The 25,005-nt window shown below is 59.4% G+C and overlaps 1 protein-coding gene across 2 annotated transcripts in view; it reads right to left on the reverse strand.

Moving 5' to 3' along the window:
- Window positions 1-25,005, reverse strand: part of LOC140398939 (uncharacterized) — a 110,938-nt gene that overhangs the window by 59,526 nt on the left and 26,407 nt on the right. For both annotated transcript variants that reach the window (XM_072487930.1, XM_072487929.1), the window contains exons 3-4: window positions 21,710-23,098; window positions 16,025-16,140 (exon numbers count right to left, since the gene is read on the reverse strand). In XM_072487930.1, coding sequence (XP_072344031.1) covers window positions 16,025-16,140; window positions 21,710-23,098 — 1,505 coding nt within the window. The remainder of the gene's footprint in view (window positions 1-16,024; window positions 16,141-21,709; window positions 23,099-25,005) is intronic.

Consider the following 25,005-nt stretch of genomic DNA (forward strand, 5'->3'; position numbering starts at 1 on the left):
CTCGCTACAACCCTCCCTATCTCTGTACCCTCCTCGCTACAACCCTCCCTATCTCTGTACCCTCCTCGCTACAACCCTCCCTATCTCTGTACCCTCCTCGCTACAACCCTCCCTATCTCTGTACCCTCCTCGCTACAACCCTCCCTATCTCTGTACCCTCCTCGCTACAACCCTCCCTATCTCTGTACCCTCCTCGCTACAACCCTCCCTATCTCTGTACCCTCCTCGCTACAACCCTCCCTATCTCTGTACCCTCCTCGCTACAACCCTACCTATCTCTGTACCCTCCTCGCTACAACCCTCCCTATCTCTGTACCCTCCTCGCTACAACCCTCCCTATCGCTGTACCCTCCTCGCTACAACCCTCCCTATCTCTGTACCCTCCTCGCTACAACCCTCCCTCTCTCTGCACCCTCCTCCAGCCCCTACAACCCTCCCTATCTCTGTAACCACCTCAAGCTCCTACAGCCCTCCCTATCTCTGTAACCTCCTCCAGCCCCTACAGCCCTCCCTATATCTGTAACCTCCTCAAGCTCCTACAACCCTCCCTATCTCTGTAACCTCCTCCAGCCCCGACAACCCTCCCTATCTCTGTAACCTCCTCCAGCCCTACAACCCTCCCTATCACTGTAACCTCCTCCAGCCCTACAACCCTCCCTATCTCTGTAACCTCCTCCAGCCCCTACAACCCTCCCTATCTCTGTAACCTCCTCCAGCCCCTACAACCCTCCCTATCTCTGTAACCCCCTCCAGCCCCTGCAGCCCTCCCTATATCTGTAACCTCCTCCAGCCCCTACAACCCTCCCTATCTCTTTAACCTCCTCCAGCCCCTACAACCCTCCCTATCTCTGTAACCTCCTCCAGCCCCTACAACCCTCACTATCTCTGTAACCCCCTCCAGCCCCTACAACCCTCCCTATCTCTGTAACCTCCTCCAGCCCCTACAACCCTCCCTATCTCTGTAACCCCCTCCAGCCCCTACAACCCTCCCTATCTCTGTCACCTCCTCCAGCGCCTACAACCCTCCCTATCTCTGTAACCTCCTCCAGCCCCTACACCCTCCCTATCTCTGTCACCTCCTCCAGCGCCTACAACCCTCCCTATCTCTGTAACCTCCTCCAGCCCCTACAACTCTCCCTTTCTCTGTAACCTCCTCCAGCCCCTCCAATCCTCCCTATCTCTGTAACCCCCTCCAGCCCCTACAACCCTCCCTATATCTGTAACCTCCTCCAGCCCCTACAACCCTCCCTATCTCTGTAACCTCCTCCAGCCCCTACAACCCTCCCTATCTCTGTAACCTCCTCCAGCCCCTACAACCCTCCCTATCTCTGTAACCCCCTCCAGCCCCTACAACCCTCCCTATATCTGTAACCTCCTCCAGCCCCTACAACCCTCCCGATCTCTGTAACCTCCTCCAGCCCCTACAACCCTCCCTATCTCTGTAACCCCCCAGCCCCTACAACCCTCCCTATCTCTGTAACCTCCTCCAGTGCCTACACCCCTCCCTATCTCTGTAACCTCCTCCAGCCCCTACAACCCTCCCTATCTCTGTAACCCCCTCCAGCCCCTACAACCCTCCCTATCTCTGTCACCTCCTCCAGCGCCTACAACCCTCCCTATCTCTGTAACCTCCTCCAGCCCCTACAACCCTCCCTATCTCTGTAACCTCGTCCAGCCCCTCCAACTCTCCCTATCTCTGTAACCTCCTCCAGCCCCTACAACCCTCCCTATCTCTGTAACCTCCACCAGCGCCTACAACCCTCCCTATCTCTGAAACCTCCTCCAGCCCCTACAACCCTCCCTATCTCTGTAACCTCCTCCAGCCCCTACAACCCTCCCTATCTCTGAAACCTCCTCCAGCCCCTACACCCCTCCCTATCTCTGTAACCTTCTCCAGCCCCTACAACCCTCCCTATCTCTGTAACCTCCTCCAGCCCCGACAACCCTCCCTATCTCTGTAACCCCCCAGCCCCTACAACCCTCCCTATCTCTGTAACCTCCTCCAGTGCCTACACCCCTTCCTATCTCTGTAACCTCCTCCAGCCCCTACAACCCTCCCTATCTATGTAACCCCCTCCAGACCCTACAACCCTCCCTATCTCTGTCACCTCCTCCAGCGCCTACAACCCTCCCTATCTCTGTAACCTCCTCCAGCCCCTACAACCCTCCCTATCTCTGTAACCTCGTCCAGCCCCTCCAAGTCTCCCTATCTCTGTAACCTCCTCCAGCCCCTACAACCCTGCCTATCTCTGTAACCTCCTCCAGCGCCTACAACCCTCCCTATCTCTGTAACCTCCTCCAGCGCCTACAATCCTCCCTATCTCTGAAACGTCCTCCAGCCCCTACAACCCTCCCTATCTCTGTAACCTCCTCCAGCCCATACAACCCTCCCTATCTCTGAAACCTCCTCCAGCCCCTACACCCCTCCCTATCTCTGTAACCTTCTCCAGCCCCTACAACCCTCCCTATCTCTGTAACCTCCTCCAGCCCCTACAACCCTCCCTATCTCTGTAACCTCCTCCAGCCCCTACAACCCTCCCTATCTCTGAAACCTCCTCCAGCCCCTACACCCCTCCCTATCTCTGTAACCTCCTCCAGTGCCTACACCCCTTCCTATCTCTGTAACCTCCTCCAGCCCCTACAACCCTCCCTATCTATGTAACCCCCTCCAGACCCTACAACCCTCCCTATCTCTGTCACCTCCTCCAGCGCCTACAACCCTCCCTATCTCTGTAACCTCCTCCAGCCCCTACAACCCTCCCTATCTCTGTAACCTCGTCCAGCCCCTCCAAGTCTCCCTATCTCTGTAACCTCCTCCAGCCCCTACAACCCTGCCTATCTCTGTAACCTCCTCCAGCGCCTACAACCCTCCCTATCTCTGTAACCTCCTCCAGCGCCTACAACCCTCCCTATCTCTGAAACGTCCTCCAGCCCCTACAACCCTCCCTATCTCTGTAACCTCCTCCAGCCCCTACAACCCTCCCTATCTCTGAAACCTCCTCCAGCCCCTACACCCCTCCCTATCTCTGTAACCTTCTCCAGCCCCTACAACCCTCCCTATCTCTGTAACCTCCTCCAGCCCCTACAACCCTCCCTATCTCTGTAACCTCCTCCAGCCCCTACAACCCTCCCTTTCTCTGTAACCTCCTCCAGCCCCTACACCCCTCCCTATCTCTGTAACCTCCTCCAGCCCCTACAACCCTCCCTATCTCTGTAACCTCCTCCAGCCCCTACAACCCTCCCTATCTCTGTAACCTTCTCCAGCCCCTACAACCATCCCTATCTCTGTAACCCCCTCCAGCCCCTACAACCCTCCCTATCTCTGTAACCTCCTCCAGCCCCGACAACCCTCCCTATCTCTGTAACCTCCTCCAGCCCCTACAACCCTCCCTATCTCTGTAACCTCCTCCAGCCCCTACAACCCTCCCTATCTCTGTAACCTCCTCCAGCCCCTACAACCATCCATATCTCTGTAACCTCCTCCAGCACCTACAAGGCTCCGGGATTTCTACGCTCCTCTAATTCTGGCCTCTTGAGCATCCCCCGATTTCCATCAATGGCGGTGGTGTCTTCAACTGCCTGGGGGACCTTAAATTCTGCAATTCCCTCCCGACACCTCTCCCCTCTCTCGCGCTCTCTTTGTCTCTCTCACTGTGTCTCTCTCATCCTTGAAGAATCCAACCTCATTGGCAAGCTTTTAGTTGCCTGTGCTAATATTTCCATCAGTGGATCCCGGTCAGAACCCGTCCTATTTACGATCCTGTGAAGCACCTTAGAAACATTATGATGTGCTTTGATTGTCCTGTGATGGGGACAGTGTAGAGGGAGCTTTACTCTGTATCTAACCCCGTGCTGTACCTGTCCTGGGCGTGTTTGATGGGAACAGTGTAGAGGGAGCTTTACTCTGTACCTAACCCCGTGTGTACCTGTCCTGGGAGTGTTTGATGGGAACAGTGTAGAGGGAGCTTTACTCTGTATCTAACCCCGTGCTGTACCTGTCCTCGGAGTGTTTGATGGGAACAGTGTAGAGGGAGCTTTGCTCTGTATCTAACCCCGTGCTGTACCTGTCCTGGGAGTGTTTGATGGGGACAGTGTAGAGGGAGATTTACTCTGTATCTAACCCCGTGCTGTACCTGTCCTGGGAGTGTTTGATGGGGACAGTGTAGAGGGAGCTTTACTCTGTATCTAACCCCGTGCTGTACCTGTCCTGGGAGTGTTTGATGGGGACAGTGTAGAGGAAGCTTTACTCTGTATCTAACCCCCTGTTGTACCTGTCCTGGGAGTGTTTGATGGGGACAGTGTAGAGGGAGCTTTACTCTGTATCTAACCCCGTGCTGTACCTGTCCTGGGAGTGTTTGATGCGGACAGTGTAGAGGGAGCTTTACTCTGTATCTAACCCCGTGCTGTACCTGTCCTGGGAGTGTTTGTTGGGGCAGTATGGAGGGAGCTTTACTCTGTATCTAACCCCGTGTGTACCTGTCCTGGGAGTGTTTGATGGGGACAGTGTAGAGGGAGCTTTACTCTGCATCTAACCCCGTGCTGTACCTGTCCTGGGAGTGTTTGTTGGGGCAGTATGGAGGGAGCTTTACTCTGTATCTAACCCCCTGTTGTACCTGTCCTGGGAGTGTTTGATGGGGACAGTGTAGAGGGAGCTTTACTCTGTATCTAACCCCGTGCTGTACCTGTCCTGGGAGTGTTTGATGGGGACAGTGTGGAGAGAGCTTTACTCTGTATCTAACCCCGTGCTGTACCTGTCCTGGGAGTGTTTGATGGGGACAGTGTAGAGGGAGCTTTACTCTGCATCTAACCCCGTGCTGTACCTGTCCTGGGAGTGTTTGATGGGGACAGTGTAGAGGGAACTTTACTCTGTATCTAACCCCGTGTGTACCTGTCCTGGGAGTGTTTGATGGGGACAGTGTAGAGGGATCTTTACTCTGTATCTAACCCCGTGCTGTACCTGTCCTGGGAGTGTTTGATGGGGACAGTGTAGAGGGAGCTTTACTCTGTATCTAACCCCGTGCTGTACCTGTCCTGGGAGTGTTTGATGGGGACAGTGTAGAGGGAGCTTTACTCTGTATCTGACCCGTGCTGTACCTGTCCTGGGAGTGTTTGATGGGGACAGTGTAGAGGGAGCTTTACTCTGTATCTAACCCCGTGCTGTACCTGTCCTGGGAGTGTTTGATGGGGACAGTGTAGAGGGAGCTTTACTCTGTATCTAACCCCGTGCTGTACCTGTCCTGGGAGTGTTTGATGGGGACAGTGTAGAGGGAGCTTTACTCTGTATTCAGGAATCTCAATTAAATCTTGGCTGGGCCACAGAGCTCACAAAGGGTTACTGCTGTTACTGAACAGGCTGCTCCACAGCCCTGGTTGCCGTGAAGAGCTCCACAGAGCGCCTGAACTCAGCTGCCCCAACACAGAGGCTGAGTCAAGCCAACACCATCCTGAATGAAATTGGCTTCAGATGCTGAGGTTAATCTCCCACCAATTCTGACTGTGATACTGACAGGAAATAGACAGGAATAATGGCGCTATGAGCACAGCCAGAACCTTGCGAGAGCTCTGACGTTAACTTCAGGTCAGAGGAGGCCAAGTATTTATTATCTCATGTCAAGAAATTAGCCAGGCTAGATCTGTGCCTGCCTTCGCTCTAACCAGCTTGCAACCACCAACCCCCCCTCCCCACGCCCTCCCCAACCTGCTCCCCCCTCCCACAAGCCCATGTCCCTCGCTCAACCAAGTCTGAACGAGGCCGCAGGCTGCAGCCTACGATCTAGGCCACAAACAGAGAGAAAGGGAAGCAAGTTTTGATGGTCTAACATGAAACCCTTGTGGGGCCTCAACGAGTGAGTTCTGGGCCTTGGAAGGATTTAGAGAGAGAGAGAGAGAGCAAAAGACAGAGAGTGAGAGACAGAGAGAGTGAGAGGCAGAGCGAGACAGAGACAAACAGAGAGAGAGAGAGAGACAGGGACAGCGAGAGAGACAGACAGAGGGAAGAAGAAAGGCCGAGAAAGAGAGAGTACGAAGTCTTACAACACCAGGTTAAAGTCCAACACAGAAAGAGAGAGACAGTGAGGGAGACAGAGAGGAGACAGAGAGAGAGGGAGACAGAGAGAGGGAGAGAGACAGAGGGAGACAGAGAGAGACAGGGAGAGATGAAGTGAGAGGGAGTGAGATAGACAGACGAAAAGAGACAGAGGGACACACAGAGGGAGAGAGACAGGCTGAGAGAGAGGGATTGAGAAAGGTAGACACAGATGGAGGCAGAGAGAGGGAGACAGACTGAGAGAGGGGGGGAGATAGAGAGAGAGGGAGTGAGTTGGACAGGGAACAAGACAGGGAGAAGGACAGAGAGAGACATACAGAGAGGGAGAGAGATGGAGAGAGATAGAGAGATAGAGAGGACAGAGACCGATACAGAGACAGAGAAACAGGGAGACATTGTGGCGCTCCCTCAACACTGACCCTCCGACAGTGCGACACTCCCTCAACACTGACTCTCCGACAGTGCGACACTCCCTCAGCACTGACCCTCCAACAGTGCGACACTCCCTCAACACTGACTCTCCGACAGTGCGACACTCCCTCAGCACTGACCCTCCAACAGAGCGACACTCCCTCAGCACTGACCCTCCGACAGTGCGGTGCTCCCTCAGTACTGACCCTCCAACAGAGCAACACTCCCTCAACACTGACCCTCCAACAGTGCGACACTCCCTCAACACTGACACTCCAACAGTGTGACACTCCCTCAATACTGACCCTCCAACAGAGCAACACTCCCTCAACACTGACCCTCCAACAGAGCAACACTCCCTCAACACTGACCCTCCAACAGAGCAACACTGCCTCAACACTGACCCTCCAACAGAGCAACACTCCCTCAACACTGACCCCAGAGTTGTGCTGGCTGGAGCGTGTTGCAGAGATAGGGAGGGTGGTAGGGGCTGGAGGAGGTTACAGAGATAGGGAGGGTTGTAGGGGCTGGAGGAGGTTACAGAGATAGGGAGGGTTGTAGGGGCTGGAGGAGGTTACAGAGATAGGGAGGGTTGTAGAGGCTGGAGGAGGTTACAGAGATAGGGAGGGTTGTAGGGGCTGGAGGAGGTTAAAGAGATAGGGAGGGATGTTTGGGCTGGAGGGGGTTACAGAGATAGGGGCGGTTGTAGGGGCTGGAGGAGGTTAAAGAGATAGGGAGGGATGTTGGGGCTGGAGGGGGTTACAGAGATAGGGGCGGTTGTAGGGGCTGGAGGAGGTTTACAGAGATTGGGAGAGTTGTAGGGGCTGGAGGAGGTTACAGAGATAGGGAGGTTTGTAGGGGCTGGAGGAGGTTACAGAGATAGGGAGGGTTGTCGGGGCTGGAGTAGGTTACAGAGATAGGGAGGGTTGTAGGGGCTGGAGGAGGTTACAGAGATAGGGAGGGTTGTAGGGGCTGGAGGTGGTTACAGAGATAGGGAGAGTTGTAGAGGCTGGAGGAGGTTACAGAGATAGGGAGGGTTGGAGGGGCTGGAGGAGGTTACAGTGATAGGGAGGGTTGTAGGGGCTGGAGGAGGTTACAAAGATAGGGAGGGATGTTGGGGCTGGAGGGGGTTACAGAGATAGGGGCGATTGTAGGGGCTGGAGGAGGTATCAGAGATTGGGAGGGTTGTAGGGGCTGGAGGAGGTTAATGAGATAGGGAGGGTTGGAGGGGCTGGAGGAGGTTACAGAGATAGGGAGAGTTGTAGGGGCTGGAGGAGGTTACAGAGATAGGGAGGGTTGTAGGGGCTGGAGAAGGTTACAGAGATAGGGAGGGTTGTCGGGGCTGGAGGAGGTTACAGAGATAGGGAGGGTGTAGGGGCTGGAGGAGGTTACAGAGATAGGGAGGGTTGTAGGGGCTGGAGGAGGTTACAGAGATAGGGAGGGTGTAGGGGCTGGAGGAGGTTACAGAGATAGGGAGGGTTGTAGGGGCTGGGGGAGGTTACAGAGGTAGGGAGGGGCCTGTCTGGGAGGGGTTCACAGAGTTGGGGGGCCTGGGAAGGGGTTACAGAGTTGGAGGGGTGACTGGGAGGGGTTACAGAGTTGGGGGGTTGGGAGGGGGTTACAGAGTTGGGGGGGTGGGATGGGGTTACAGAGTTGGGGGGTGGGAGGGGGTTACAGAGTTGGGAGGGCAGGGAGGGTTTACAGAGTTGGGGGGGTTGTAGGGACTGGAGGAGGTTACAGAGATAGGGAGGGTTGTAGGGGCTGGGGGAGGTTACAGAGATAGGGAGGGTTGTAGGGACTGGAGGAGGTTACAGAGATAGGGAGGGCTGTAGGGACTGGGGGAGGTTACAGAGATAGGGAGGGTTGTAGGGGCTGGGGGAGGTTACAGAGAGAGGGAGGGTTGTAGGGACTGGGGGAGGTTGCAGAGATAGGGAGGGTTGTAGGGGCTGGGGGAGGTTACAGAGATAGGGAGGGTTGTAGGGGCCGGTGGGAGGTTACAGAGATAGGGAGGGTTGTAGGGACTGGACGAGGTTACAGAGATAGGGATGGGCCTGTCTGGGAGGGGTTTACAGAGTTGGGGGGGGCGGGAGGGGGTTACAGAGTTGGGGGGCTGCGAGGGGGTTACGGAGTTGGGGGTGGTTGGAAGGGGGTTACGGAGTTGGGGGCTGTGAGGGGGTTACAGAGTTGGGGGGCTGGGAGGGGGTTACAGAGTTGGGGGGCTGGGAGGGGGTTACAGAGTTGGGGGGTGGGAGGGGGTTACAAAATTGGGGGGGAGGGGGTTACACAGTTCGGGAGGTGGGAGGGGGTTACAGAGTTGGGGGGCTGGGAGGGGTTTACAGAGTTGGGAGGGTGGGAGGGGGTTACACAGTTGGGGGGCTGGGAGGGGGTTACGGAGTTGGGGGGGCTGGGAGGGGGTTACAGCATTGGGGGGGTGGGAGGGGGTTCCTGAGTTGGGAGGGTGGGAGGGTGTTACAGAGTTGGGGGGCTGGGAGGGGGTTACGGAGTGGGGGGGAGGTGGGAGGGGGTTACGGAGTTGGGGGGCATGGGACGGGGTTACAGAGTTGGGGGGCTGGGAGGGGGTTACAGAGTTGGGGGGAGGGTGTTACAGAGTTGGGGGGGCTGGGAGGGGGTTACAGAGTTGGGGAGGTGGGAGGGGGTTACAGAGTTGGGGGGGTGGGAAGGGGTTACAGAGTTGGGGGGTGGGAGGGGTTACAGAGTTGGGGGGGTTATAGAGTTGGGGGGAGGGGGTTACAGAGTTGGGGGGCTGGGACGGCGTTACAGAGTTAGGGGTGGGAGGGGGTTACAGAGTTGGGGGGCTGGGAGGGGGTTACAGAGTTGGGGGGGTTATAGAGTTGGGGGGGAGGGGGTTACAGAGTTGGGGGGGCTGGGAGGGGTTTACAGATTCGGGGGGGCTGGTAGGGGGTTACAGAGTTGGGGGGTGGGAGGGGGTTACAAAATTGGGGGGGGAGGGGGTTACACAGTTCGGGAGGTGGGAGGGGGTTACAGAGTTGGGGGGCTGGGAGGGGTTTACAGAGTTGGGAGGGTGGGAGGGGTTTACACAGTTGGGGGGCTGGGAGGGGGTTACGGAGTTGGGGGGCTGGGAGGGGGTTACAGCATTGGGGGGGTGGGAGGGGGTTCCTGAGTTGGGAGGGTGGGAGGGGGTTACAGAGTTGGGGGGCTGGGAGGGGGTTACGGAGTGGGGGGGAGGTGGGAGGGGGTTACGGAGTTGGGGGTGGGAGAGGTTACAGAGTTGGGGGGTGTGAGGGGGTTACAGAGTTGAGGGAGTGGGAGGGGGTTACAGAGTTGGGGGGCTGGGAGGGGGTTACAGAGTTGGGGGGGTGGGAGGGGGTTACAGAGTTGGGAGGGTGGGAGGGGGTTACAGAGTTGGGGGGGTGGGAGGGGGTTACTGAGTTGGGGGGAGGTGGGAGGGGGTTACAGAGTTGGGGGGGTGGGAGGGAGTTACAGAGTTAGGGGGTGGGAGGGGGTTACAGATTTGGGAGGGTGGGAGGGGGTTACAGAGTTGGGGGGGTGGGAGGGGGTTACAGAGTTGGGGGCTGGGAGGGGGTTACAGAGTTGGGGTGTGGGAGGGGGTTACACAGTTGGGGCGCGGGAGGGGGTTACACAGTTGGGGGGTGGGAGGGGGTTACAGAGTTGGGGGGGCTGGGAGAGGGTTACAAAATTGGTGGGGGGGGGGTGGGAGGGGGTTACACAGTTGGGGGGGTGGGAGAGGGTTACAGAGTTGGGGGGGCTGGGAGGGGGTTAAGGAGTGGGGGGTGGGAGGGGGTTACAGAGTTGGGGGGGTGGGAGGGGGTTACAGAGTTGGGGGGGTGGGAGGGGGTTACAGAGTTGGGGGCTGGGAGGGGGTTACAGAGTTGGGGGGGTGGGAGGGGGTTACACAGTTGGGGGGTGGGAGGGGGTTACAGAGTTGGGGGGGCTGGGAGGGGGTTACAGAGTTGGGAGGGTGGGAGGGGGTTCCTGAGTTGGGAAGGTGGGAGGGGGTTACAGAGTGGGGCGGGTGGGAGGGGGTTACGGAGTTGGGGGTGGGTGGGAGGGGGTCACAGCGTTGGGGGGGGTGGGAGGGGGTTCCTGAGTTGGGAAGGTGGGAGGGGGTTACAGAGTGGGGCGGGTGGGAGGGGGTTACGGAGTTGGGGGTGGGTGGGAGGGGCTTACAGAGTTGGGGGGGCTGGGAGGGGGTTACAGAGTTGGGGGGCTGGGAGGGGGTTACAGAGTGGGGGGGTGGGAGGGGGTTACAGATTTGGGGGGTGGGAGTGGGTTACAGAGTTGGGGGGGCTGGGAGGGGGTTACACAGTTGGGGCGTGGGGGGTGGGAGGGGGTTACGGAGTTGGGGGGCTGGGAGGGTGTTACAGAGTGGGGGGGTGGGAGGGGGTTACGGAGTTGGGTGGGTGGGAGGGGGTTACAGAGCTGGAGGGGCTGGGAGGGGGTTACACAGTTGGGGAGTGGGGGGTGGGAGGGAGTTACGGAGTTGGGGGGCTGGGAGGGGGTTACAGCGTTGGGGGGCCGGGAGGGGGTTACAGCGTTGGGGGGCCGGGAGGGGGTTTCAGCGTTGGGGGGCCAGGAGGGGATTGCAGAGTTGGGGGGGCGGGAGGGGGTTACAGAGTTGGGGGGGCGGGAGGGGGTTACCGATTTGGGGGGGAAGGGAGGGGGTTACAGCGTTGGGGGCTGGGAGGGGGTTACAGAGTTGGGGATGGGCCTGTCTGGGAGGGGTTTACAGAGTTGGGGGGGGCGGGAGGGGGTTACAGAGTTGGGGTGCTGCGAGGGGGTTACGGAGTTGGGGGTGGTTGGAAGGGGGTTACGGAGTTGGGGGCTGTGAGGGGGTTACAGAGTTGGGGGGCTGGGAGGGGGTTACAGAGTTGGGGGGCTGCGAGGGGGTTACGGAGTTGGGGGGCTGTGTGGGGGTTACAGAGTTGGGGGGAGGGGGTTACAGAGTTGGAGCGGGTGGGAGGGGGTTACAGAGTTGGGGGGGGAGCAGGTTACAGAGTTGTGGGGGCTGGGAGGGGGTTACAGAGTTGTGGGGGCTGGGAGGGGGCTACAGAGTTGGGGGGGTGAGAGGGTGTTACAGAGTTGGGGGGCTGGGAGGGGGTGACAGTGTTGGGGGGGCTGGGAGTGGGTTACGGATTTCGGGGTGTGGGAGGGGGTTACAGAGTTGGGGGGGTGGGAGGGGGTTACAGAGTTGGGGGTGGGAGGGGGTTACAGAGTTTGGGGGCTGGGAGGGGGTTACAGAGTTGGGGGGAGGGTGTTACAGAGTTGGGGGGGCTGGGAGGGGGTTACAGAGTTGGGGAGGTGGGAGGGGGTTACAGAGTTGGGGGGTGGGAAGGGGTTACAGAGTTGGGGGGTGGGAGGGGTTACAGAGTTGGGGGGGTTATAGAGTTGGGGGGAGGGGGTTACAGAGTTGGGGGGGGCTGGGACGGCGTTACAGAGTTGGGGGTGGGAGGGGGTTACAGAGTTGGGGGGCTGTGTGGGGGTTACAGAGTTGGGGGGGAGGGTGTTACAGAGTTGGGGCGGGTGGGAGGGGGTTACAGAGTTGGGGGGGGAGCAGGTTACAGAGTTGTGGGGGCTGGGAGGGGGTTACAGAGTTGTGGGGGCTGGGAGGGGGCTACAGAGTTGGGGGGTGAGAGGGTGTTACAGAGTTGGGGGGCTGAGAGGGGGTGACAGTGTTGGGGGGGCTGGGAGTGGGTTACGGATTTCGGGGTGTGGGAGGGGGTTACAGAGTTGGGGGGGTGGGAGGGGGTTACAGAGTTGGGGGTGGGAGGGGGTTACAGAGTTTGGGGGCTGGGAGGGGGTTACAGAGTTGGGGGGAGGGTGTTACAGAGTTGGGGGGCTGGGAGGGGTTACAGAGTTGGGGAGTTGGGAGGGGGTTACAGAGTTGGGGGGTGGGAAGGGGTTACAGAGTTGGGGGGTGGGAGGGGTTACAGAGTTGGGGGGGTTATAGAGTTGGGGGGAGGGGGTTACAGAGTTGGGGGGGCTGGGACGGCGTTACAGAGTTGGGGGTGGGAGGGGGTTACAGAGTTGGGGGGCTGGTAGGGGGTTACAGAGTTGGGGGGGTTATAGAGTTGGGGGGAGGGGGTTACAGAGTTGGGGGGGCTGGGACGGCGTTACAGAGTTGGGGGTCTGAGGGGGTTACAGAGTTGAGGGAGTGGGAGGGGGTTACAGAGTTGGGGGGCTGGGAGGGGGTTACAGAGTTGGGGGCGTGGGAGGGGGTTACAGAGTTGGGAGGGTGGGAGGGGGTTACAGAGTTGGGGGGTGGGAGGGGGTTACTGAGTTGGGGGGAGGTGGGAGGGGGTTACAGAGTTGGGGGGGTGGGAGGGAGTTACAGAGTTAGGGGGTGGGAGGGGGTTACAGATTTGGGAGGGTGGGAGGGAGTTACACAGTTGGGGGCGGGAGGGGGTTACACAGTTGGGGGGTGGGAGGGGGTTACAGAGTTGGGGGGCCTGGGAGAGGGTTACAAAATTGGGGGGGTGGGAGGGGGTTACACAGTTGGGGGGGTGGGAGGGGGTTACAGAGTTGGGGGGGCTGGGAGGGGGTTAAGGAGTGGGGGGGTGGGAGGGGGTTACAGAGTAGGGGGGGCTGGGAGGGGGTTACAGAGTTGGGGGGGTGGGAGGGGGTTACAGAGTTGGGGGCTGGGAGGGGGTTACAGAGTTGGGGGGGTGGGAGGGGGTTACACAGTTGGGGGGTTGGAGGGGGTTACAGAGTTGGGGGGGCTGGGAGGGGGTTACAGAGTTGGGGGGGCTGGGAGGGGGTTACACAGTTGGGGCGTGGGGGGTGGGAGGGGGTTACGGAATTGGGGGGCTGGGAGGGTGTTACAGAGTGAGGGGGTCGGAGGGGGCTACGGAGTTGGGTGGGTGGGAGGGGGTTACAGAGTTGGGGAGTGGGGGGTGGGAGGGAGTTACGGAGTTGGGGGGCTGGGAGGGAGTTACAGCGTTGGGGGGCCGGGAGTGGGTTACAGCGTTGGGGGGCCGGGAGGGGTTTGAAGCGTTGGGGGGCCGGGAGGGGGTTACAGAGTTGGGGGGGCGGGAGGGGGTTACAGAGTTGGGGGGGCGGGAGGGGGTTACCGATTTGGGGGGGGCCGGGAGGGGGTTACAGCGTTGGGGGCTGGGAGGGGGTTACAGAGTTGGGGGGGCGGGAGGGGGTTACAGAGTGGGGGGGTGGGAGGGGGTTACAGCGTTGGGGGGGCGGGAGGGGGTTACAGAGTTGGGGGGGTGGGAGGGGGTTACACAGTTGGGGGCTGGGAGGGGGTTAGAGAGTTGGGGGTGCTGGGAGGGGGTTACTGAGTTGGGGGGCTGGGAGGGGGTTACAGAGTGGGGGGGCGGGAGGGGTTACACAGTTGGGGGCTGGGAGGGGGTTACAGAGTTGGGGGGCGGGAGGGGTTTACACAGTTGGGGGCTGGGAGGGGGTTACAGAGTTGGGGGGGGGCGGGAGGGGGTTACACAGTTGGGGGGCTGGGAGGGGGTTACAGAGTTGGGGGGCTGGGAGGGGGTTACAGAGTTGGGGGGGCGGGAGGGGGTTACAGCGTTGGGGGCTGGGAAGGGGTTACAGCGTTGGGGGGCCGGGAGGGGATTACAGCGTTGGGGGGCCGGGAGGGGGTTGAGCGTTGGGGGGCCGGGAGGGGGTTACAGAGTTGGGGGGCGGGAGGGGGTTAGAGAGTTGGGGGGGCCGGGAGGGGATTACAGCGCTGGGGGGCCGGGAGGCGGTTACAGAGTTGGGGGGCGGGAGGGGGTTACACAGTTGGGGGCTGGGGGGTGGGAGGGGGTTACGGAATTGGGGGGCTGGGAGGGTGTTACAGAGTGAGGGGGTCGGAGGGGGCTACGGAGTTGGGTGGGTGGGAGGGGGTTACAGAGTTGGGGGGGGCTGGGAGGGGGTTACACAGTTGGGGAGTGGGGGGTGGGAGGGAGTTACGGAGTTGGGGGGCTGGGAGGGAGTTACAGCGTTGGGGGGCCGGGAGTGGGTTACAGCGTTGGGGGGCCGGGAGGGGTTTGAAGCGTTGGGGGGCCGGGAGGGGGTTACAGAGTTGGGGGGGCGGGAGGGGGTTACAGAGTTGGGGGGGCGGGAGGGGGTTACCGATTTGGGGGGGGCCGGGAGGGGGTTACAGCGTTGGGGGCTGGGAGGGGGTTACAGAGTTGGGGGGGCGGGAGGGGGTTACAGAGTGGGGGGGTGGGAGGGGGTTACAGAGTTGGGGGGGCGGAAGGGGGTTACAGAGTTGGGGGGGTGGGAGGGGGTTACACAGTTGGGGGCTGGGAGGGGGTTAGAGAGTTGGGGGTGCTGGGAGGGGGTTACTGAGTTGGGGGGCTGGGAGGGGGTTACAGAGTGGGGGGGCGGGAGGGGTTTACACAGTTGGGGGCTGGGAGGGGGTTACAGAGTTGGGGGGGGCGGGAGGGGGTTACACAGTTGGGGGGCTGGGAGGGGGTTACAGAGTTGGGGGGCTGGGAGTGGGTTACAGAGTTGGGGGGGGCGGGAGGGGGTTACAGCGTTGGGGGCTGGGAAGGGGTTACAGTGTTGGGGGGCCGGGAGGGGATTACAGCGTTGGGGGGCCGGGAGGGGGTTGAGCGTTGGGGGGCCGGGAGGGGGTTACAGAGTTGGGGGGCGGGAGGGGGTTAGAGAGTTGGGGGGGCCGGGAGGGGATTACAGCGTTGGGGGGCCGGGAGGCGGTTACAGAGTTGGGGGGCGGGAGGGGGTTACACAGTTGGGGGCTGGGAGGGGGTTAGAGAGTTGGGGGGGCTGGGAGGGGGTTACAGTGTTGGGGGGGCTGGGAGGGGGTTACCGAGTTGGGGGGGCGGGAGGGGGTTACACAGTTGGGGGGGCTGGGAGGGGGTTACAGTGTTGGGGGGGCTGGGAGGGGGTTACAGAGTGGGGGGGCGGGAGGAGGTTACACAGTTGGGGGCTGGGAGGGAGTTACAGCGTTGGGGAGGGGGAGGGGGTTACGGAGTTGGGGGGCTGGGAGGGGGTTACGGAGTTGGGGGGGGCTGGGAGGGGGTTACAGTGTTGGGGGGGATGAGGGTGTTTGGGAGGAATTGGAACCCAGCGCTGTCGAGTTTGAAAATGCCGGCGTTGCCACATTGGGCGCGGGGTTCAGTCACCGAGCACTGGGTTGGGGGTTCAGTCACCGAGCACTGGGTTGGGGGTTCAGTCACCGAGCACTGGGTTGGGGGTTCAGTCACCGAGCACCGGGTTAGGTGTTCAGTCACCGAGCACCGTGTTGGGGGTTCAGTCACCGAGCACCGGGTTGGGGGTTCAGTCACCGAGCACTGGGTTGGGGGTTCAGTCACCGAGCACCGGGTTGGGGGTTCAGTCACCGAGCACCGGGTTGGGGGTTCAACGGAGGCTGGTGCGGGTTCCTGTCGCTCCGGCTTGGCAGGTGGTTGGGAATGAAGAGAGGTCGGGAAGCGCAGTCCTCAAAGCGTTGGGATTGTGCGAGGGTGGGGGCGGGATTGGGGGATGGCATTGTGGAAGCTGCCTGAGGCAGGAGGAGGACCCTCCGGTGGGGCAGGAGGAGGACCCTCCGGTGGGGCCGGAATCGAGAGGGCAGCAACAGAGTGGCCTGAGCGGTCTCACCTGGAAAGCGTTGCGGTCCAGACCATCGTCTGAAATCTTGTTGCGGCTCAAGTCCAGCCACTGGAGATTCGGCAGGCCAGCGAAATCCTCGGCTGAAACCGTTTTGATGCCATTGTCTGTCAATCACATTGAACCGTCAATGCAAAAACATGGTGACAAGCAAACATGTCAAGCACGGCCCACACTCCGATTGGCTGCAGAATCGAACCGCCTTGTCCCCACTTACATGGAATAACAGCCGACATTTCTCTAGCTCATTTAACGTCAACAAATCCCACCGAGCGCTCACTCAGCACTGACCCTCCGACAGTGCGGCGCTCACTCAGCACTGACCCTCCGACAGTGCGGCGCTCACTCAGCACTGACCCTCCGACAGTGCGGCACTCCCTCAGCACTGACACTCCGACAGTGCGGCGCTCTCTCAGTACTGACCCTCCGACAGTGCGGCGCTCCCTCAGCACTGACCCTCCGACAGTGCGGCGCTCCCACAGCACTGACCCTCCGACAGTGCGGCGCTCCCTCAGCACTGATCCTCCGACAGTGCGGCGCTCCCTCAGCACTGACCCTCCGACAGTGCGGTGCTCCCTCAGCACTGACCCTCCGACAGTGCAGTGCTCCCTCAGCACTGACCCTCTGGCACTGCGGCACTCCCTCAGCACTGACCCTCCGACAGTGCGGCGCTCCCTCAGCACTGACTCTCCGACAGTGCGGCGCTCCCTCAGCACTGACCCTCCGACAGTGCGGCGCTGCCTCATCACTGACCCTCCAACAGTGCAGTGCTCCCTCAGCACTGACCCTCCGACAGTGCGGCGCTCCCTCAGCACTGACCCTCCGACAGTGCGGCGCTCCCTCAGCACTGACCCTCCGACAGTGCGGTGCTCCCGCAGCACCGACCGTCCGACAGTGCGGCGCTCACTCAGTACTGACCCTCCGACAGTGCGGCGCTCCCTCAGCACTGACCCTCCGACAGTGCGGCACTCCGTCAGCACTGACCCTCCGACTGTGCGGCACTCCCTCAGCACTGACCCTCCGACAGTGAGACGCTCCCTCAGCACTGACCCTCCGACAGTGCGGCGCTCCCTCAGCACCGACCCTCCGACAGTGCGGCGCTCACTCAGTACTGACCCTCTGACAGTGCGGCGCTCCCTCAGCACCCACCCTCCGACAGTGCGCCGCTCCCTCAGCACTGACCCTCCCACAGTGCGGCACTCCCTCAGCACCGACCCTCCGACAGTGCGGCGCTCCCTCAGCACTGACCCTCGGACAGTGCGGCGCTCCCTCAGCACTGACCCTCCGACAGTGCGGCTCTCCCTCAGCACTGACCCTCCGACAGTGCGGCGCTCCCTCAGCACTGACCCTCCGACAGTGCGGCGCTCCCTCAGCACTGACCCTCCGACAGTGCGGCGCTCCCTCAGTACTGACCCTCCGACAGTGAGGCGCTCCCTCAGCACTGACCCTCCGACAGGGCGGCACTCCCTCAGCACTGACCCTCCGACAGTGCGGCACTCCCTCAGCACTGACTCTCTGACAGTGCGGTGCTCCCTCAGCACTGACCCTCCCACAGTGCGGCACTCCCTCAGCACTGACCATCGAGGTTGTGACCCTACCTTCATGTTGGGCAAGCCGGAGAGGGGTTGGCGTGCTAGGCGAGGGTGGTGGCAGTGGGGGTGGGGGGGCTGGGGGGGGGGGGGGGGGGGGGGGGGGGGGGGTTGCCTGACGTGTCCGCTTCAGTTACGTCCTCCGGATGGAAGCCACGACCGCCTGACCCCGCAGGGCCAGGGCCTACTTCGCGGATCATTGCGCGCAATCCTCTGCTCTGACCTTCAAAGCTGCTTGCCGAGGCAGAGAGAGCGAGGGAGTGTGGGAGGGGTGGGGTGGGGGTGTGGTGGGGGAAAACGCGGGTGACAGGCCTCGGCTTGAGACGGGGGCCGCAGAGCCTGGACCGCAGGCCCCATGACCTCTTGGGCCGCAGCCGAAGGCAGGTCGCCGAGTCAGAGTGTGACTCACTGCTCTGACAAGGTTTTGAGTCGGTGACTGGCCGGCTGAGCGATCTCCCCCACCCCCCCCCCCGCCCCCGACACACCCATCACCCCCCCCCCCCCTCCCCCAACCACGCACACAATCCCTGCGGATGCAGCCACATCTGGCTCCAGCTGTTCGCTGGAACATTCCTCCCCATGTGGGCCTCAGAGCCACAACGTCCAGACATTCATTGCGAAATGGGAGATACAAGGAGCTGGGAGGGGCGCAGCCTCTCAGATCTAACCCCGTGCTGTACCTGTCCTGGGAGTGTTTGATGGGGACAGTGTAGAGGGAGCTTTACTCTGTATCTAACCCTGTGCTGTACCTGTCCTGGGAGTGTTTGATGGGGACAGTGTAGAGGGAGCTTTACTCTGTATCTAACCCCGTGCTGTACCTGTCCTGGGAGTGTTTGATGGGGACAGTGTAGAGGAGCTTTACTCTGTATCTAACCCTGTGCTGTACCTGTCCTGGGAGTGTTTGATGGGGACAGTGTAGAGGGAGCTTTACTCTGTATCTAACCCTGTGCTGTACCTGTCCTGGGAGTGTTTGATGGGGACAGTGTAGAGGGAGCTTTACTCTGTATCTAACCCCGTGCTGTACCTGTCCTGGGAGTGTTTGATGGGGACAGTGTAGAGGGAGCGTTACTCTGTATCTAACCCTGTGCTGTACCTGTCCTGGGAGTGTTTGATGGGGACAATGTAGAGGGAGCTTTACTCTGTATCTAACCCCGTGCTGTACCTGTCCTGGGAGTGTTTGATGGGGACAATGTAGAGGGAGCTTCACTCTGTACCTAACCCCGTGCTGTACCTGTCCTGGGAGTGTTTGATGGGGACAGTGTATAGGGAGCTTTACTCTGTGTCTAACCCCGTGCTGTATCTGTCCTGGGAGTGTTTGATAGGGACAGTGTAGAGGGAGTTTTACTCTGTATCTAACCCCGTGTTGTACCTGTCCTGGGAGTGTTTGATGGGGACAGTGTAGAGGGAGCTTTACTCTGTATCTAACCCCGTGCTGTACCTGTCCTGGGAGTGTTTGATGGGGACAGTGTAGAGGGAGCTTTACTCTGTATCTAACCCCGTGCTGTACCTGTCCTGGGAGTGTTTGATGGGGACAGTGTATAGGGAGCTTTACTCTGTGTCTAACCCCGTGCTGTATCTGTCCTGGGAGTGTTTGATAGGGACAGTGTAGAGGGAGTTTTACTCTGTATCTAACCCCGTGCTGTATCTGTCCTGGGAGTGTTTGATGGGGGCAGCGTAGAGGGAGTTTTACTCTGTATCTAACCCTGTGCTGTACCTGTCCTGGGAGTGTTTGATGGGGAGAGTGTAGAGGGAGCTTTACTCTGTATCTAACCCTGTGCTGTACCTGTCCTGGGAGTGTTTGATGGGGACAGTGTAGAGGGAGCTTTACTCTGTAACTAACCCCGTGCTGTACCTGTCCTGGGAATGTTTGATGGGGACAGTGTAGAGGGAGCTTTACTCTGTATCTAACCCTGTGCTGTACCTGTCCTGGGAGTGTTTGATGGGGACAGTGTAGAGGGAGCTTTACTCTGTATCTAACCCCGCGCTGTAACTGTCCTGGGAGTGTTTGATGGGGACAGTGTAGAGGGAGCTTTACTCTGTATCTAACCCCGTGCTGTAACTGTCCTGGGAGTATTTGATGGGGACAGTGTAGAGGGAGCTTTACTCTGTATCTAACCCCGCGCTGTAACTGTCCTGGGAGTGTTTGATGGGGACAGTGTAGAGGGAGCTTTACTCTGTATCTAACCCCGTGCTGTACCTGTCCTGGGAGTATTTGATGGGGACAGTGTAGAGAGAGCTTTACTCTGTATCTAACCTCGTGCTGTACCTGTCCTGGGAGTGTTTGATGGGGACTGTGTAGAGGGAGCTTTACTCTGTATCTAACCCCGTGCTGTACCTGTCCTGTGAGTGTTTGATGGGGACAGTGTAGAGGGAGCTTTACTCTGTATCTAACCTCGTGCTGTACCTGCCCTGGGAGTGTTTGATGGGGACTGTGTAGAGGGAGCTTTACTCTGTATCTAACCTCGTGCTGTACCTGTCCGGGGAGTGTTTGATGGGGACTGTGTAGAGGGAGCTTTACTCTGTATCTAACCTCGTGCTGTACCTGCCCGGGGAGTGTTTGATGGGGACTGTGTAGAGGGAGCTTTACTCTGTATCTAACCTCGTGCTGTACCTGTCCGGGGAGTGTTTGATGGGGACTGTGTAGAGGGAGCTTTACTCTGTATCTAACCTCGTGCTGTACCTGTCCGGGGAGTGTTTGATGGGGACAGTGTAGAGGTAGCTTTACTCTGTAACTAACCCCGTGCTGTACCTGTCCTGGGAGTGTTTGATGGGAACAGTGTAGAGGGAGCTTTACTCTGTATCTAACTTGATGCTCAGTGTTGTAACCGCATGAATTTATTCCAAGATGTGATTCCAAGTTTGGTCAGTAGCTTCAACAAGACTCGAGAAGTTCGACACCATCCAGCACAAGGCAGCCCCCCTCCCCCCGCTCGATCAACACGCTAACCCCCACCTTCAACACCCACTCCCTCCACCCCCCGACGCACAGCGGCAGCCGTGTGCACCGTCTACAAGATGCACGGCAGCCACTCGCCAAGGCTCCTTCGACAAGCACCGCCCAAACCCGCCACCTCTACCCCCGAGAAGGACGAGGGCAGCAGATGCCACGGGGAACACCCACCGCCTGTAAGTCGCCCCCCCCCCACACACACACACACACACACACACACACACACACCATTCCAACTTGGAAATATATCGGCCGTTCCTTCACTGTCGCCGGGTCAGAATCCTGGAACTCACTCCCTAACAGCACTGTGGGTGTACCTACATCCCACGGGGTCAGCAACGGTTCAAGATGGCGGCTCACCCACCACCTTCTCGAGGGGCAATTAGGGACGGGGAATAAATGCTGGGCCCGTAAAGTAATGAAAATAAAAAATGTTGGGACTGGGAGAAACTGGGATTGTTCCCCCCCCCCCCCCCCAGAGCGGAGTTCTTTTTTTCCAAATCAAGGGGCACTTTCGCGTGGCCAATCCACCCAGCCTGCACATCTTTGGGTTGTGGGGGTGAGACCCACGCAGGCACGGGGAGAACGTGCAAAACTCCACACGGACAGCGATCAGGGGCCCGGATCGAACCCCGATCTTTGGCACCGTGAGGCAGCAGCGCTAACCACTGCGCCACCGTGCCGCCCTTGGAGCAGAGAAGGTTAAGCGGGAGATTCAATCGAGGCGTTCCCAATCATCGGGGGAGGGAGCGGAGGGGGGGGGGTTTGATCGAGTAAACGAGGAACCCCCAGTCGGCAGGACGGTTGGTTCCTGCAGAGGGTCGGTGTGGATGGGGAATTGAAGGGAATCTGGAAAAGGACCAAACAGAGTGCTGGTGGGAGTTGCGGGGGGGGGGGAGGATTTTACTTGACGCAGCGAGTTGTTGTGATCCGTAAAGAAAGGGTGGGAGCAGATTTGGAATAGGGGGGAATTGGAGAAATACTGGAAGAGGGGGAATTTGGCAGGGGTATCGAGGGGGTGTGGGGGAGGCGAGCGGGAAGAGAGGGATCGGATTGGGTGGGGTGATCTCATTGGGTAATTGTTCAAAGAGTTAGCACGGTGGGCCGAATGGCCTCCTGGCGTCCCGGGTAATTTACCTGCCAGGTAGAGTGTGTGTAAATCAGGATCCAGCAGCGTCGGGATGTCGATCAGTTTGGCAGAGGGACAGGCAATGGCGTTCTCCGCCAGGATGCATCCCGCTGGGAGGGAGGGCATGTTGAATTCGCTCTCGGCCGGGGGTCGGAGTTCCTTGGGGAACGGCACGGAGGTGGCGGCTGCAGCACTCTCTTCCTCCCTCCCCGCCAACCGGGGCGGCACGGCGCCGGGAAAGGATCTGCCCGGCTTCTTCCCGGCCCTCGCTGCCTGCCCCCCGCCGGCCTCCCGCCCCTTGGCCCTTCCGTGAGGCTTCGTGGGTGCCGGCCCCTGTGCCCGGGCGCCCCCGGAGGGCAAATCCTGCCCCTTGGGCGAGGCCTCCCATTTTCTGCCATCCGTCCCGGAGCCCGCCTTCTGCCTCCCGGAAAGCACCTTCTGCCTCGGGGCCCCCGTTGCAGGACCCCCTTCCTGTCGCTTCTTCGAGGCTGCTCCCTTGGCCACTTTGCCAGCCGCTTCCGGCTTCTCGGGAACCGCCCCCGGTTGCCTTGGACCCCCGTCGGCGACCGCTCCCAACGTCTGGAGGCTGACCTCTGGTTTCCTGAAGTCCACATCTGGTTTGCCCTTGAGGCCTATGTCCTGCTTCTTAAGGCCTCGCTTCGGTTTTTTGAGGCCTGCCTCAACGACCACATCTGGTTTGCCCTTGAGGCCTATGTCCTGCTTCTTAAGGCCGAGCTTCGGTTTTTTGAGGCCTGCCTCAACGACCACATCTGGTTTGCCCTTGAGGCCTATGTCCTGCTTCTTAAGGCCTAGCTTCGGTTTTTTGAGGCCTGCCTCAACGACCACTTCTGGTTTGTTCTTTAGGCCTATTTTCTGTGGCTTGAGGCCAACCTCTGGCTTCTCCAGGCCCTCTTCCAGTTTCTTGAGGCCATCTTCCAACCTCTTGAGGCCAACCTCTGCTCTCTTGAGGCCCGATTCCAGGGTCTTCAGGCCCTCCTCCGGTTTCTTGAAGGCCGATCCAGCTTTCTTCAGGCCTACTTCCGACTTCTTCGGGCCCGCTTCGATGACCGCTCCCTGTTTCCGGAGGCTGACCTCCTGTACTTTCGGCAGCAACCCCCGGGTTCTGGTGGCCGCTCCTGGCGCCTGGCGACCCGGCCGTGGTTTCTCCAGCGGGGCCTGCTTCTCGGCATCGGGTTCCTGCTTCCCGGTGCCCTTCCCCAGTGTCCTCGCTCCCGGTTGCTCGGGGGACGTTCGTGGCCTGCCGCTCCCAGGCGCTGATCCCTTCGCCGCCTTTCCATGTTTGCCGCTCCTCCGGTCTTTCAGCTCCCTCCTGCCCTCCTTCCTATGGGCCGGCACATTTCCGGTCAGTAGGACCTCTGACGCCGGAGCGATTGTCCCTAAAGAATGAGACAAAAACCAGTGAAAAACAGGCAACACCATTGACAGGATATGTGAACTAACGAATTAGGGGGCAGACTGGAGGCCATTCGGCCCCGTGATTCTGCTCCGCCATCAATACGATCGCGGCTGATCCGACTGCCACTTTGAACCCACTTTCCCGCTGAACCCCGATGACCTTTAACCCCCCCCCCTCGTTAATCGAGAATCTGTCCACCTCTGCCTGACAAACATTCGCACATTCTGCTTCTCCCGCCTTCGGAGGAAGAAAGTTCCAGAGAATCTCGATCCTCTGGGAGAAAATATTTCTCCTCATATCCGTCTAAAATGGCCGACCCCCTTATTTTTAAACAGTGAACCCCCCCACCCCCCCGCAGATTGTCCCACAAGAAAAAACATCCTCTCCTCAACCACTCTGTCGAAACCCCACCTCAGGATCTTAAGGGTTTCGATCGAGGAGATAGATCGGAGTTAACAAAACAGAAACCGTCTGCACAGCGCTTCAGGGGAGCTTCAATCAGACGGAATTTTTTTACAAGAAATTTAAGTGCCCAATTCATTTTTTCCCATTAAGGGGCAATTTAGCGTGGCCAACCCACCTACCCTGCACATCTTTGGGTTGTGGGGGCGAAACCCACGCAGACACGGGGAGAATGTGCAAACTCCACACGGACAGTGACCCAGGGCCGGGAGGAGGTTACAGAGATAGGGAGAGTTGTAGGGGCTGGAGGAGGTTACAGAGATAGGGAGCGTTGTCGGGGCTGGAGGAGGTTACAGAGATAGGGAGGGTTGTAGGGGCTGGAGGAGGTTACAGAGATAGGGAGGGTTGTAGGGGCTGGAGGAGGTTACAGAGATAGGGAGGGTTGTAGGGGCTGGAGGAGGTTACAGAGATAGGGAGCGTTGTCGGGGCTGGAGGAGGTTACAGGGATAGGGAGGGTTGTAGGGGCTGGAGGAGGTTACAGAGATAGGGAGGGTTGTAGGGGCTGGAGGAGGTTACAGAGATAGGGAGTGTTGTAGGGGTTGGAGGAGGCTACAGAGATAGGGAGGGTTGTAGGGGCTGGGGGAGGTTACAGAGATAGGGAGGGTTGTAGGGGTGGAGGAGGTTACAGAGATAGGGAGGGATGTAGGGCTGGAGGAGGTTACAGAGATAGGGAGGGTTGTAGGGGCTGGAGGTGGTTACAGAGATAGGGAGGGTTGTAGGGGCTGGAGGAGGTTACAGAGATAGGGAGGGTTGTAGGTGATGTGTTGGGTGTTCTGGATCACAAACAGGTCACCAACACTGGAAGTGGTGCAACTCTATTTTATTATAAGGTTAACTATATTAACATACTTGAACTGTGGGTAAATGCAATACCAGCTTTAACTGTTGACCCTTGCCTAGTCCTAACCAGGTGATGCACTCAGCACACGGTGAATGTCTGTGTTGCAGGCTGTGAGCTCTGTGCTCCGAGCTGGCTGCTACTAGAATGAGCGGGAACTCTCCTGTCCCCTGTCTTTACAGTGCGTGTGCTCTCACTGGTGATTGGCTGCGGTGTTGTGTATGCTGATTGGTCCCGCTGTGTGTCCATCAGTGTGTGTCTGCACCATAATATACTGGTGTATAATATGAAAGTAGGTGTAGAGGTGGTTACAGAGATAGGGAGGGTTGTCGGGGCTGGAGGAGGTTACAGAGATAGGGAGGGTTGTCCGGGCTGGAGGAGGTTACAGAGATAGGGAGGGTTGTAGGGCTGGAGGAGGTTACAGAGATAGGGAGGGTTGTCGGGGCTGGAGGAGGTTACAGAGATAGGGAGGGTTGTCCGGGCTGGAGGAGGTTACAGAGATAGGGAGAGTTGGAGGTGTGGAGGAGGTTACAGAGATAGGGAGGGTTGGAGGGGCTGGAGGAGGTTACAGAGATAGGGAGGGTTGT

The sequence above is a fragment of the Scyliorhinus torazame genome, chromosome 22 (genome assembly GCF_047496885.1).
Source record: "Scyliorhinus torazame isolate Kashiwa2021f chromosome 22, sScyTor2.1, whole genome shotgun sequence".
Classification (NCBI taxonomy): Eukaryota; Metazoa; Chordata; class Chondrichthyes; order Carcharhiniformes; family Scyliorhinidae; genus Scyliorhinus; species Scyliorhinus torazame.